Here is a 15044-nt window from a genome sequence, read left to right on the forward strand (position 1 = left end):
TGCCCTAAAGCCGAAAAACTTCCAGACAACGAATGATGATCCTTTTCGAGGGGCTAGCTCCTCGCCTTCTGCTCCTGATATTTTATTTCGCTTTCACACGACACCCATGACCATCTGCTCTGTTGTCTGTCTCTCTACTTCTACCGGAGTCTGCAGGGTGCGCGCATGACACCTCCCATCTCGTTCGTGGTCGGCTGACTGTTAGTTGAGGAAGCGCTTGATTTGATATGTAGCAGAGGACGCATTTTAAACGTCAAAATCGTGATCGCGATTAAAATTTGATTAATTGTGCAGCCCTAGTTGGCATCTACATACCATATAATACAAATGAGTTACCAATCAAGAGAAATGTGAATGAATGAGTGGAGAAAGATAGTGAATGCAGATGTTTCCTTAAAGGGCACAATCGTCACTGAAATGATGTGCTTCCTATGATACAACCTTCATCGTCACCAGTTCCCTTCCAACCGAGGGGACATTTCGGTGCAAAATGTTTAACAGCACTCTCCACCACCACCACCATTATCATTAAAACACTAAATGAGGGAATATCTTTTTTATTCTCCCCCATTCTCCCTCTAGGAGACTTCTAGGAGTCTATGAGGAGTACTGAAGCTGCTCTGGAAGCAACAACACCAACATAGGCTGACTTTACTGTCATGCAGAGGTTTTAGCAGGCTCATTGTAAGAGCTAGAGGGAAGGTACCGTTAGCATATGAAACGAGAAGGAATTCATTGGTACCAACCATGCCATGCTAGCTCGTCGGGAAGGTGCTAAATAATGCTCCAAAGTTCCGAGGGAAAAACTGGCATGTACAAATTCACAAGGGTCCCTTGACCTCTCACCTCAAGATATGGGAATGAAAATGGGTTCTATTGGCACTAATAGGTCTTCCCATTACAGATATGACCTTCATATTCTAATCCAATGCAGTTTGGGGCAAAAACCAAGCATAGCACTATAAATGTGTTGTTTTAACCCAGGGATTCCCAAAGTGGGGTGCGCGCACCCCTGGGGGTGCGCGAGCTGCCTCTAGGGGGTGCGCGAGAGGAAAACTGTAATGGCGGTGCAGTCCTGTCTCCTAAAAATTACGTTCCCCCAAAACTAAAATGCATTCTCAATTACGTTTTACCACGAACGTATTTTCTCCCTGATTACGTTTGTGTTTGACGTACAAATACGCTTCTCATCAACATATCTTTGCCATACTCTAGTCTTTATTATTTTTCTGTGATCTGCCTCGCCTCTACCCCGCCACCCACGAGTTGTTGCCCCGCGGCCTGTTCCGAGGGCTGACAGACCTGACGATCGGGTGCCTCGCGGCGGGGGCGGCTGGAGACCTCGCGTCCCAGCGCCAACGGGTGAGCGCCCCGCCACTCGGAACCATAAAACCAAGTCCCGGATTTCACCCGGGGGACATTCTGGAGGTATTGTGACCGGGTGATGTGCCTCGTTGCTGGGGAGGTATGAGCCGAGAGTGGCGGGGTGTTATGGAGGTATATATTACAACTCGGTGTTGTTCCCGTGCGTGGATGAGCGCATTTCTGCCGAAGACAGGCGGCGTGTTGTGGTAGTATTCTGACCGCGTAATAGGGAGAAGGAGACTCGGTGGTGGAGAGGGAAAAATGTTAAAGAGATGGTGGAATGTATGATTGGAGAGAGAGAAGCGAAAAAGTTGGACATGATCCCGGTGTCCAACAACACTGTCGCGCGCATCGATGCTTTGTCCGAAGACATCCTGGCTACAGTAGTCGGTCACGTGAAGAAGAGTGAGTTTTACTCTCTGCAAGTAGACGAGCCTACAGATGTGGCCAATCTGGCCAATCGTCCGTTACCTTCGTTATCTTTCGAAGGCACGGTGCAGGAAGAGTTTTTGTGTTTTTTTATCTTGTAAACAAACGCCACGCGCGAGCAAACTGTTCTCTCATTCGTCCGATTTTTATGCGGCTCTGTTGCTTTTTTTTTTTTAAGGTGTGTGTGTGTGTGGGGGGGGGGGGGGGGGGGGTTGGGGGTGCGTGAACCCGGTCGGGATGTAGAAGGGGGTGCGTGGCCTAAAATGTTTGGGAACCGCTGTTTTAACCCATTCTTAAAAAAAGTTTTCTGCATACTGTGGTCTTGGCATTAATTGGGTATGACTGGAAAGCTGATCCAATGAGCCCAATTGTATTCATGTTTGATGATAAACCATAACCTGGAGACCTAGGGCAGTCCGAGGATGTATTGTTTTTCTAGTTATATTGACAATAAAGGGTTTCTGAGCAGGTTCCAGACCAGAAGACTTCACCATCCAATCGCAGAAAAATGCCATGATTTCCTGCTTTCAGATGATGTGCACCACTTCTATGTGGCAAATACTGCTGGTGTGCTATCTCCCCCGAAACATCCCTATTATCCAAAAATGGGTCTACGGCGAAGAGAGGTGGAGTAAAAGAGGTTAATGCGGTATTAAAGAAAAATGCGCTTGTTAAAGCTGTTTCTTAAGCTCATGACTAAAATGTAACAAATGAATACTTCATCCACACACTCTTGTCACAGAGTGGGAAAGCACATTGCTATCACCTGATAAGGGACAACTTTGTTGGGCTCATTTTCTGTAACCAGTGTACCAAGTATTGTGCAAAGAACAAGCTAGCTAGCTAACTAGTCGACAGCTGGCTAGTTAGCCAGCTTGCTAATTCCGTCACGCTACACATGTTAGAAAACAATGAGCTAAACAGTGGGCTTGTGGCCGCTCCTCCACCTCACTTCCCGTCCCTCAAGGGAATGACAGGCTAGTTACCTAGTTAACTGCCTAGTTAACGAGCCAGCCATCAGTCTCCGGAGCTGCTTCCACTCTCTTTCTGGTGAGCTGCAAAAACACGGCATGGCCCCACTGACATGGTTGTCACTATGGCAATCATTTCCTTTTGTACTAAATGACCATGGGAAACAGTTCCTCTCTATGAACCGTGTAAAAATGTCATGAGCACTATGTAAAAAGCAGCCTCTGGGATATTTAAGCATGTACTAATTATTTTGGCAAGATATATTGATTTGTCAATTTCTTATTTTCACCAACCGTAGTCACAGTAAATTATTACAAAAGGTTGATGAAAAATGACATTTGATATAAATTAGTTTCCATGTATATGGAAACATGTTTTTTCAAATTGTCAACAACCCTCATAAAAATATATCAGCTCAAAATCATATCATCCGACCTACTTTTTCTCAGTATTAAACTAAACAAATAAGGTGACATTTGTGGCAATAACTGTATTTACAGTACATTGAACTTACATACGAGTATAAAAGTCAACATCACTTTCACTGGATCAGAAAGGGAAGACAGCTTGATGGTGATGTATTATTAACATCTACCTCTTCTACAGTAACCATAGATAAGAGAAATGTCGAGCCCTTAAATGACAAAATAAGGGTTCTGGATGTTCAGACTACCGAATAAAAGGAAAACCAGAAGCTTAACACATGAATATGTGACGAAAGGGCCTGCTTTGGCATTTACAGTAAAAGCAAAGGGAGATCTTCTGGTATGGTAACGATGTCCGCCTGCATGACTGTGAAAGAGTGAGCATCAAAAGGCAGGAACAGGACTCCTCTATGTGCTCTGTGTAGACGCTCGCTTTGTGGGCTTCGGCTCATTGCATCTTTTGATCTCTCACCCGGGTCGTGTGCGCCTACCTTTCATGTCAGCCTCTCTTCTTGTCTGAGAGGCAGTGATGGTGTCTGGACAGTGGTGCAGCGCAAGAACAAAGAGAAGCAGGGAAGTCGAGCAGCAAGACCAGCTCGTATGAGCTCAGGATAGACAGCTCGTCTCTCATCTCTGCCTGAAAGTCCTTCCTTGTTTGACCTCGTCTTAACCTTCAACAAAGTACATTGTGACCTCTAGAAATGAGCTAACCTGTTATGATCACACCTTCATCTCCAGCATCACGATGTTCACTTATCCAGCTACAGAATAAAGCTGATACTTACATGTAGGTCAGGGTTATTTCAACAAGTCCAGATCCATTACTTGTTTACTCGACAGACTATCCGATTGCAGTGAATACATTACGATTGCCCAGTGGAGGCGTACACAGCAAAGGTTCCCCTTGAAGTAATCCAAACTACATCTTAACAATCAATAAAGATGATTTCCATTTAAAACACAGACGTGTCCATTTTCTAGGACTGCGCGATTCTGAAAGATATGATTTGCGATATTGGAGAGAATGAACATGTTTACATCATATTCTCATTTTCATTGAAAAAACATGATTATGGTGTGATTGGTGCAGGGATCTGAACCAAACAAAGAATAATATGTGTCTGCCATATTTTGCGCCTCCTAGGCCACATTGTGGTTTTGATACAATTTGGATTAACTGTGCAGCCTTATTTCCACATACTTTTAGTAAAACAGAGCCCATACACCACTGACGTTCATGAGTAAGTCATTAGTTACCCTAAGGGAGCATTATCAGTACTGCACAATGAGTAGTTTATAGTGATGGTGAGTGAACAGAACCCTGTCTTGTTCTCTCTTTTCCACCACTTGTAACCTATTCTTTCTCAAGTACTCTTACCCCCATCAGAAACGTTTCCTTGGGTGACTCCACCAGTAGTAGGCTTACCACGGTATTCGGTGTTATGGCCAACACTGGTTAAATTACTTTGCCCACCATCATATTCCATGATCCGTTCGGATCACCCCTCGCGGTTCAGATCACTCGTGAACCGCGGATCAATCGAGTATTTATTTTCTTCTTTTTTTTACAGTGTAATCATCATAGTGTGTTATGAAGTTTTACTGCTGCTGTTCCTTTTCAAGTAACAAGTCCCCGAATATCAATGCAGAGTGTCAGTGAACAGATATGAAGCAGTGGTGGGTTCACGTGAACGGAGCAGCTTAGAAGCATTTAACGGTGACGTCATGGCGAGCGGAGGAACGTCAGAAGCCGCGGCGTCATTTAAGTCGCAAGTTTGGGGACATTTTGTCTTCCCTGTAACGTATAATGACGGATGAGGGTGGTGGACGAAACCGTCACGGTATGTCGGCGTTATTTAAAGAGAGACACACGACAACGGCAAAACATCGGCATGTCCACACATATGAAGAGACACCATCCCGTCTGTCAGCGACGAGGGACACTCCGTTGTAGAAAACAAAGGATTTCAAAATCTGGTTAAAATACTTGAGCCAAGCTACGAAATCCACTCACACCCACTTCAGTGTGAAGCTGTTCCAGGCCTCTATGAGAAGGAAAATACTGTAGAGACCGCTTTCACCACGGCGGAGTGATTCTTAGTCCGGTGCTGTAGACACGCCCCCTCTGTGAGAGTTACACAGACACACACCTGGGGCAGGTGCTGTAGACACGCCCCCTCTGTGAGCATCACACAGACACACACCTGGGGCAGGTGCTATAGACACGCCCCCTCTGTGAGAGTCACACACACACCTGGGGCAGGTGCTATAGTCACACACACACACACACACACACACCTGGGGCGGCCCCTCTGTGAGAGTCACACACACACACACACCTGGGGCAGGTGCTGACAGAAGTATCAGAGTGAAGCTAGACAGGCCCAATAATATTCCAGTCACCACAGAAAGGTCGACCCTCTCCCCAGGCAATGGAGATATTCTCATCTTTTTGAAAATAATGTCACAGTAATGTAACATTATTGTGTATTTGAATGACATAACCTGACAGGAAGTAAACATAGACCCAAGTTGTTGCCGAGCAGTTCAGTTCAGTGTAAACAGTGGAAGCTCACTGGCTGTTTCTTTCTTTCAATATTGATGAAAGGACGAGGATATCAACATACCTCATGTTGCGCTTAAACTTAACATAATTCTTGAATGTATTATTTTTATTTGTTTATTTCATTTTGTTTCAAATTGGACATCTTCAATATTTTTGTTTTCATGTAAGACTATAGCCCAAAGTTCTTTGCTTTCAGTGTTCTTGAAGTTCTTTAATTAATAAATGGAAAGCAAAGTTATATTTGACTCCTCCCCTTTTCTTTGTGATCCGTTACACACCTAGAAATTACCTATTTCGTTCATTTTCGTTCATCAAAAAGTTTATATTTAATACTAAATGTGCTACAATTAGGAGTGAAAGTATCTGCTCCGTAAGCACAGAGTAGCAGGAGACAGACTTCACTCATCACATCACAAGGGGAAGGACAGTTGACCGACAAGACCATGGCGGAAAGTTTGGTGTCAAAGCGAAAAGAAAAAGTGCCTGTTTGGCAATATTTCAGATTTAAACCCAATGCTAATAGCATACCTGATCCAGGAATTTTATTTTACATTCTGGTGTACTCTGAGAAGAAAATTAAGTGATAAGACATATACTTTGAGCAAAAAAACTAATTTATTATTCAGTTATTAATCACTATTTCAGCTCTATTATTTATATTAACCTTTATTAAGACAAAATCAATTGAGACAGAGTTTTTGTCAAATAAAAACAAAGATATCAAGAGTAGCAAGAACCATCGCCTGTAAAAATTAAGTGATTATTGAACCCTGTTACTGTACGGCTTCATATTAACTTCCACTGTTACTGTAAAGCTGTTAGAATTGTGGCCTATCTTTTATTTGCAATTAATATGCATTCAATCCAGTTAAATTATTTAAATGAAAATGATAATCTACTCTGGCTAAAGTACCTTATCAAGAGTAAAATAATATCTGTGATCTATACACAACTCTGCATTAGCAACCTGCTGAAATGAAGGTACAGGCACCTTAACCCTCATTACTTCAGGGTTCTTGGGAGCAACGTGGGACTGTTGGTCCACTGGCTGTGGTCATCACAGTGAACAGTGTGTACAGTGTGATGAGAGGACATGTGGGCCCTTGTTGCTGTAGTTCATCTCCTTGGAGCAGAGGCTGCATTCAGCATAACCTGAATATCAATGTATTTAAAACACTGTGACAGCAGGAAGCTGTACTCACGTCTGTTTAGACCTCCACCTTTATCCAAGGCCCACCTCCTAGTCTGTTTTTGACGGTTTTGCACGGAACAGATCGGGAAACATTAGTGAAAGCTTGACACACAGCTATTGACACACAGGATACTGAGCGACATGGACGAACATCTTCTCTCATAAAATGTCCAGAGTAATCGGCAAATCGCTAAATTGCTAGATTCTGTGCTGTAAATCTCAAGGATAAGATCACATGTCTTCACAAAAAACAGCTGAGCTACCGAGTTCAACCTCCAATAGCACAATAGATCTATCCCCTGCGGGCACGCGTACACATGAACTCAGAAAACAGATTGCCAGAATAAAGTTCCATATTTTACTGCCCCAGACCATTCATGTCCTTGGATAGGGAGATAGGAGTGCTGCCACGGCCTCCTCGCTCTCAAGCCTCTGCTGCAAACCACTTAGTCTCCCTTCTGTGTCTTTTTCAGGGAGATTAAACGTGTCTCAGAGGAAGAAACTATCAAGCAACCGAACGAACAAGATAAAGTTAAGACCTGCTCCTAATATCTCCTGTGTGCCTATGGAGAACTGGTGATTAGGCCGGTTCCCTCCCACCAGCGCCTCTGTGTGTGTGTGTGTGTGTGTGTGTGTGTGTGTGTGTGTGTGTGTGTGAGTGTGTGTGCGTGTGTGTGTGTTAGACTGTCTGAGATGATCCAACAAGTCGTGCTCGCACCTCAAAGGTGTTCGCTGCTTCGCGGCTGAACCCTGACACAGCTCAGCCGATCACAGTGATGGGGGACTGTGTCGGTGTAGTGCAAGCTGTGAGTTAGTGTGATGTTGTGTTTTATGTGAGATGAGATTACAGACACGTGAACATGGGCTGATATTTAACCCAATGAAAGTCTGTATTCAGTGCTCAATATTACCGTGTTCCTTTATCATTACATTTGTAAAGCACCTGCCACTTCGTATGACATGAGCTTTTTGATAAAATCATATTAGCTTTTATTATTTAAACTATGTCAGCAGGAAAACCAACGAATGGGGAGTCGATAGAAGTGCGTATGTTTGCCCTGGACAATATGGATGAGTGTGATGCAACAAACACCAACATGTCCATGTTGTTTTCTATGGCAAGGCTCACTTTCACTCGTGTTGTACATGCTTCACTGTGAAATAGGGCATCTATGAGCTGAATCTGAAGTCATGGAGCTAGAATAGGGAATATGTACTATAAACACTTTGTCCAAATTAAAAGCAGCAGCTCTTCTCAGTCTGCCTTGCTTTGACTTGTGCTTTTCGATTAGTACAACAAGGGGAAATAAGTAATAAATGAAGTAATTGAAGATGAATGGTGTCACATTGATCCACCTCGCATGGTCAGCCTTCACAATGGATGTCTGGGACAGCACCAATCCAGATGACCCACAGAGTCATTGATCGGGACAGATACCTCGACACTATATTGGTCGAAAGTCAGCAGCCTACCTTCGTGCACAGTCACCCCACAGTTGTCACACTGGATGATCTCATCTGCATCCTCGCTGTTGTCTCCCAGACAGACGCAGCAGATGAGGATGTGCTGTGTGCTCCAGGTTTGGGACCGGTCCAGCAAGGCATCCTGGGGGATCAGGAAACAGAGACACAGTAAAGCCACTTATCCACGCCCCCTCCTCCTCTGATCTGACCATAGATCCAGCAACTGAATGGTAGTAAATCCCTTATACAATGCTCATGGACACTGTGCTAAGTCGATTACAACAGATGCAGGAATTCTCCTGGAATCACGCTGATACCATCTAAAGCTCTCATTGGATTATATGGTGACTTAGTGACTCATATTGTTCTTTGGTATTATAGAGTACCATACAAAGAGAGTAGCCAATGTGCAGGCCAAATACCGAACTCCTGCAGTGGTCACATAGCCAGCATAAGGAGGAGGACTGCATCTGCATCAATGCTCCGTAGCTCAGTAGTGTCGCCGCTCTCTTACTCAGCCTTTGGACTCCCAGCACAAAGTCGGGTAACCATGTGTAAATAACACAATTATGACTTAAATCACACTATCTTACATTAACGACTACAACATGCAACAACTGTAATTTAGCAACTACAACACTTTCCAACTAAATTCTTAGGGATGTACCGAAAGTCTGTTTCTGCATTCAAAGCCTCCATGGAGGGTTTTAATAAAGCTGTTGGTTGACATAACCCTCAAAATCAATGTCAACATCTTCCAACAAAATCCTCAGTTTGAGTAAAGTGATTCATCAGATTCAATTGATTTGGTTGGTACCATGAAATTAAATCCACTTTCTCACTTCACATTTTTTTATTTAATATATGGATAAAATATAAAATATGGATTGAAGCCAAAAACATACATGAAAATGATTACGTCTTTCAATACACTGAATAATAATAATAATAATAACACTTTTCCAAAACATTTCTGCCAATAATAAGACAGTCCTAGAATCTAATTCTACGGATAGTGTAATCAGGCAAAAACAGCCTCAGCTTTTCCTCAAATGTTTCCATCTATGGTGCGGAATCCCAAAAACCTCCCGACATGACACGAGTAATCGATCACCTAAATAGTAATAGACGATTACTTTTTCCACTAATGGATAATTGACTAATTGCTGCAGGTCTTCCAGAGACTAGCTGGTAATCTGGTGGGCTGCGTTGTGTCTCAGCCGGGTCTCTGGCTGATGTCTTGATAGAAAAGCAAATTTACTTGTGACGTTAATTCTAATTCTTTAAAATAACATGATTTGATTACTGTTTGTAATTTGTTACGTAATTCAGAAACTGTTTATCTTATTGCCAAGTGTGTTACACATACAAGGAGTGTGGCTAGGTGAGTACAATAAACAGTGCAATATTATAAGATATCACTTGAAAATTGTGTCACCTTTCCCTGGGACATGCTGTCGTTCGTCAGCTCTTCATCAAAAGCGTTGGTGCTCTTAGTCTTCTTCTTGGGCTTCTTCACATCTTTGTCACTGTCACTGCTACTGTTGTTGGTGTTGTTGGTGGTGTTGTTGTCATCACCATCCTCCTTCTCGTCGTCCTCGTCTTCGTCGTTATCGTCCTCGTCCTCACTAGCACTGCCCCCCTCCTCCTCCTCAGTGCCTCCTTTCTGAGCAGCTGCTTTGCCTTTCTTCTTCCCTGCCGTGGGCCTCCAGTCGTTGTCGTCCTCGCTGTCGTAGTCATCCATCTCGTTCAGTTCCTCCATCGTGGTGAAGTCCAGCAGGGGGCGGTTCCTGCGGAAATTCCATTTCTTGGGCTCGGCCTGAGACTCCTCTGTGTTGGCGCTGCCAGACCCGGACGTGGAGGTGGATTCAGTGCCAGCCCCTGCGGCGGGCTCCGGCTCCGACGTCTTCTTGCGTCGGCCTTTGGGTGGGGTGACGGCGGGAGTGTCTTTGGTGGAGCTGTCCGACGATGCCTGCGGTTTGGTCTTCTCTCCGTCTTCTGTTAGGTTCTCCTCAGCAGCAAGGTCTTTGGCCTCCTCTTCATCTATGGCATCGTCTGCAGAACCAGCGTCGTTGTCCGAGTCGCTTCCTGAACCCGCAGCGCTGGCTTTGGACCCTTCCTCTTCACTGTTGTTGCCTGTGCCGTCCGATCCTGTCAGAACACAAAACAATGACATCAGACTCAAAAGAGTGAACAATGACAAGAGGCTTTCATTTTGAAGCAGCAAAATCAAAAGATGTTGGGTTTCATCAGCATCAACACATTGTCCTCCTCTCTTCCCTTTGCTCTCAGAACATCCTCTGGTTCCAGCTCCTCCTCAGTGAGAACTAGCGGCCACTCCTGCTCTCATGTTATAGTTAAATGAATATCTTTAGGTTTTGGACTGATGGTCGGACATCACAAGAGATTTGAAGATGTCACTTCAGACTTTGGGAAATCGTGATGTGCATTTGTCACTATTTACGGACATTTCATTTCTACAAATAAGAGGATGACTAATAGATGATGAAAGGTATTTGTTAGTTGCAGCCCTGCAGCAGTGGTTCCAGATCCTGGGATGACGATTCCCAAGATGACGGCTCACGATATGATACGTGCCATTAAATTGTATTTGTGTACATTAGGTACACCTTGCTAGTACCGGGTTGGACCCCCTTTCGCCTTCAGAACTGCCTTAATTCTTCGTAGCAGAGATTCAACAAGGTGCTGGAAACATTGCTCACAGATGTTGCTCCATATTGACATGATAGCATCACACAGTTGCTGCAGATTTGTCGGCTGCACATCCATGGAGCCAATCTCCCGTTCCACCACATCCCAAAGCTGCTCTGTTGGATTGAGATGTGGTGACTGTGGAGGCCATTGGAGTACAGTGAACTCATCGTCATGTTCAAGAAAGCAGTTTGAGATGATCTGAGCTGTGTGACATGGTGCACTATCCTGCTGGAGGTAGCATCAGAAGATGGTCCACTGTGGTCATGAAGGGATGGACACGGTCAGCAACAATACTCAGGTAGGCCGTGGCGTTTACACCATGCTCAGTTGGTACTAAGGGGCCCAAAGTGTGCCAAGAAAATATCCCCCCCACCGTTACACCACCACCACCATTACACCACCAGCCTGAACCTGGGGTAAGAGTGTATCTGCACCCTTCTGAGTGACCAATGGCGTCCGACAAGGTGGAATACTGTCACCTGCTCTTTTTTTAATCTACATATGGATGATCTTTAGAAAACTAAAAGAGTGTAAGACAGGATGTATGGTGGGGGAAAGTCTTGTTAACCATCTGATGTACGCTGATGACTTAGAGGTCCTGTCTCCTTATAGCGCTGGTTTACAGCAGTTGCTCAGAGTCTGCTCATGGCGTGCAGTATGACATCAAATTCAACTCTAAAAAGAGTGTTATTGTGATTGCTAAAACCAAGGAGGATCAGAAGCTACATTTTCCCTCATTTTTTATGGGAGGTCAAGAGCGAAATGTGGTGCACAAAATGAAATATTTGGGTCACATCATCAGGAATGACCTCAGTGATGATGACGATGTGCAGCGGCAGTGTTGCAAATTGTATGCTCAAGCTATATGCTGGCACGTAAATTTCATGTGTACAGATGATGTTAAAACAGCTCTCTTCAGAGCCGACTGTACTCACTGTATACAGCCCACCTGTGGTGCAGCTGTAGTAAAGCCAACATGAAGAAGATTCAGGTCCATTTGATGATGCTTTTAGAATCTTGCTCAAGCTTCCAAGATGGACAAGTGCAAGTCATATGTTTGTGAGTCGTAATGTTCCACCTTCCATGCTGTGTTGAGGAATTTTATTTACAAATTTAAATATCGGTTAAATGACTCAGAACATGTAATTATAAAAGCCTTAACTGATCCAACACAAAGTAACACAAGATATACTTCTTGTTTCTGGAAACATTGGAACAAATGTCTGTATGTGTTTAACGAGTGACTTTTTTTTAACTGCAATGATTACACTTGTGTCTTGGTGGCCTCATATTGTATTTTATTTATTGTTGTATTTGTTTGTTCTTTTTTTGATACTATATGGACTCATGAGTCTGAAATAAAAGTTGATATATATATATATATATAAATAAATAAATAAAATCATGGAAGCTTCAGTAGGCTTGTAACAAATCCTACCTTTTTCATTATTCTTATTTAGCTCTTTAATTATGAAAAAGACTGTGCTTACCTGAAGCATCTCCCACTTCAAAGTCACTGTCGTCCGAGCTGTCATAATCCAAGACATCCAAGAGGGAGGCAGCGAGGGGCTTCACCTGCCGGCGCTTTAAACTGCGGTCCACTAAAAAGGACAGCGGCAGAGGAGGAAACACAAGGAAACCAAGTTTGAGCAAGCAGGTAATTGGAGCAATCGCAACCACATTAAACCTGTTATTAAAGTGTTGCCTAAAGATGATTACTCCCACACATTATGAGGACATACAGCACCAAATGAATGATAATATAAAAACACTGTCAAAGTGAGATTAATCAAAGGAATATCAGTTCTGTCCTCTATAAATATATGTATGCAGAGCCTTATCAAAATCTGATCGGTCCACATATAACTAAAAGCATTAGGGCTGGGGTTGGCCAGCGTGTTCTGCGATGATCCATTTACATGTACATCATTTCAAAACGGTCGTCATTTATTCTTAGATTCATTTTGAAACGCACGTTGGATTCCACCCACGGATGGCACCCCACAGCTCTAGAGACATGTCCCATCAGGCTGTATTGGGCTTTAATTATAATCCCCATTGTACTTTGTAACACAGAGCGATGACGGACACGTTACTGCTTTTTTGCCTTCTTGGCCTTTGGCTTTTTAACATACAAAAAAATAGGGACAGCAACATGTGCGCCCCAAAATAAAAAAAGAGTTGTAATCTTAGTTAGATTAGTGATATTTAAATATTTTTACAGTCTCACTCTTGCACAGGTGAGCTACCTGTCCGTGCTTCATATAGTACGGTTTTAGCAAAGATGCTCCATCAACAATCCCTACCAGCATGGGAACCATGTAGATGAGAACGCGAGCAGCAGCACACGCTAAAACAAGAGACGCATCATCAGTACAAGTCGGAGAGAGCAGTGTCTGCCAGTTGAACACGAGTGACGTGCCATCTACGAGTGGCCCACGGCGGGCTGTCGCCTAACCAGTGGTGGCTGGCAGTAAGAAGCAGTATGTGCCAGTGGAGCATGAGTGAAATACTCGATTGTTTCTAATGTCAGTGGAACAGCAGCCGCACACCAACTACTAAGAATCCACGTATGACAGCAAAGAAAAAAGAGTGGCACTCTAATTGTCTTCGTCTTTAGGTTTACCACTACAGTAAACTCCAAAAGATCTTTGAAAAACTAAACAGCAACTTGAGCAGCACTACATTAGTTCCATGTTGGAGTTGCTGAATAAAACGCCATCTGTTGTCTTCATAGCAACACGTGCAGCCCGTTCAGGACGCGGGTCAGCCGAACTGCCCAGGGGAGCTCTCTTTGCATCAGCCCAGGTTTCATGTGAGGGGTTCTGGTTGTGTTCCTTCTTGGAGGAAAAGGCCCCACGACGGATGTTTGTTTACATTTTGCTAAACTGTAAACGGACCCCGGTGACTAAGTACAGCAGTGAACACAGAAACGCGACACGCAAGTTGAATCGGAATTAGCCCAACAGCTTTAATTATAGACAACTCTGATGCTGAAATTCTGACAAATATGATATTCATGAACCTCACGTGCACACGGCGTTAGCGAAGTGTTAGCAAACAAAAAGCACCGCGACCAAAGAAGCTGCAGACTGCTGCGGAAAAGTCGAGCTATTAGAGCCGACAGTGAATCACACAGATCCTCTTTCGCCCAACAGGTTAGTACGTGCACAGCAATTCCGACAAACAACCTCACTGACACATTTATCGCAAGTTGTATCACCACCCCACATCCTCGTCTGCCAAGCAACGTAGTTAGCTGAATGTGGCTAGGCTAGCTGTGGTCATTCGCGTCAAATTACGGCATTGTTATGCAAACCACTCCCGTCGGCTTCACACAGATACAAGTATGCAAAAAGCATTGAATATTCCGGTTAGCCTAACAATAAAAGACCGACAAAAGTGCCAAACTGCACAATATTAGCGTTAGCATTATTAGCAAGACCAAGTGCTAGTCACAAAGCACAGCTGGGCTAGCTTAGCCGACTAGCTGATAATTGGGAGTTGAAGGCAACAAATAACGTTGTTAAATCGGAGCGCTGACAAATCAAACTGAACAAAACCCGTGCTGAATATCCGAGGGAAAGCAGCACTCACTTTGTAGTTCGTATTTACTACAAGGAACAAGGCAGGTCTCCTGTTAGCAGCATGCTGTGTGAACAATGGAACACACAGCAGCTGTGACGTAGCCACGACTGGAGGATGTTGCCATGGGGACACAGATGGGACAGATGAGGAGGATGGTTACATTACAGAGAAATGAATAAACAAATAATAATCACATTATTTAATAACTGAGTTTACATCATTTGATGAACTAAATGCTGCATTGGTACATGTAATTATTTATATTTATGTACAGCATAAGCATGTACAGAGACAGCCGTCTTTACTGTGGAAGACGGAGCTGAATCCA

The 15044-nt window shown here is 43.8% G+C and overlaps 1 protein-coding gene across 3 annotated transcripts in view; it reads right to left on the minus strand.

Annotated features, from left to right (window-relative positions):
* phf14 (PHD finger protein 14) overlaps positions 1-14780 on the minus strand; it is a 105204-nt gene extending 90424 nt beyond the window's left edge. For all 3 annotated transcript variants that reach the window (XM_079288493.1, XM_079288491.1, XM_079288492.1), the window contains exons 1-4: positions 14726-14780; positions 12619-12729; positions 9852-10564; positions 8423-8555 (exon numbers count right to left, since the gene is read on the minus strand). In XM_079288493.1, the coding sequence (XP_079144619.1) occupies positions 8423-8555; positions 9852-10564; positions 12619-12729; position 14726 (958 nt within the window). In that variant the 5' untranslated portion in view covers positions 14727-14780. The remainder of the gene's footprint in view (positions 1-8422; positions 8556-9851; positions 10565-12618; positions 12730-14725) is intronic.
* Positions 14781-15044: the final 264 nt, after the last annotated feature.

This window comes from Melanostigma gelatinosum (assembly GCF_949748355.1).
Source record: "Melanostigma gelatinosum genome assembly, chromosome: 17".
Taxonomy (NCBI): Eukaryota; Metazoa; Chordata; class Actinopteri; order Perciformes; family Zoarcidae; genus Melanostigma; species Melanostigma gelatinosum.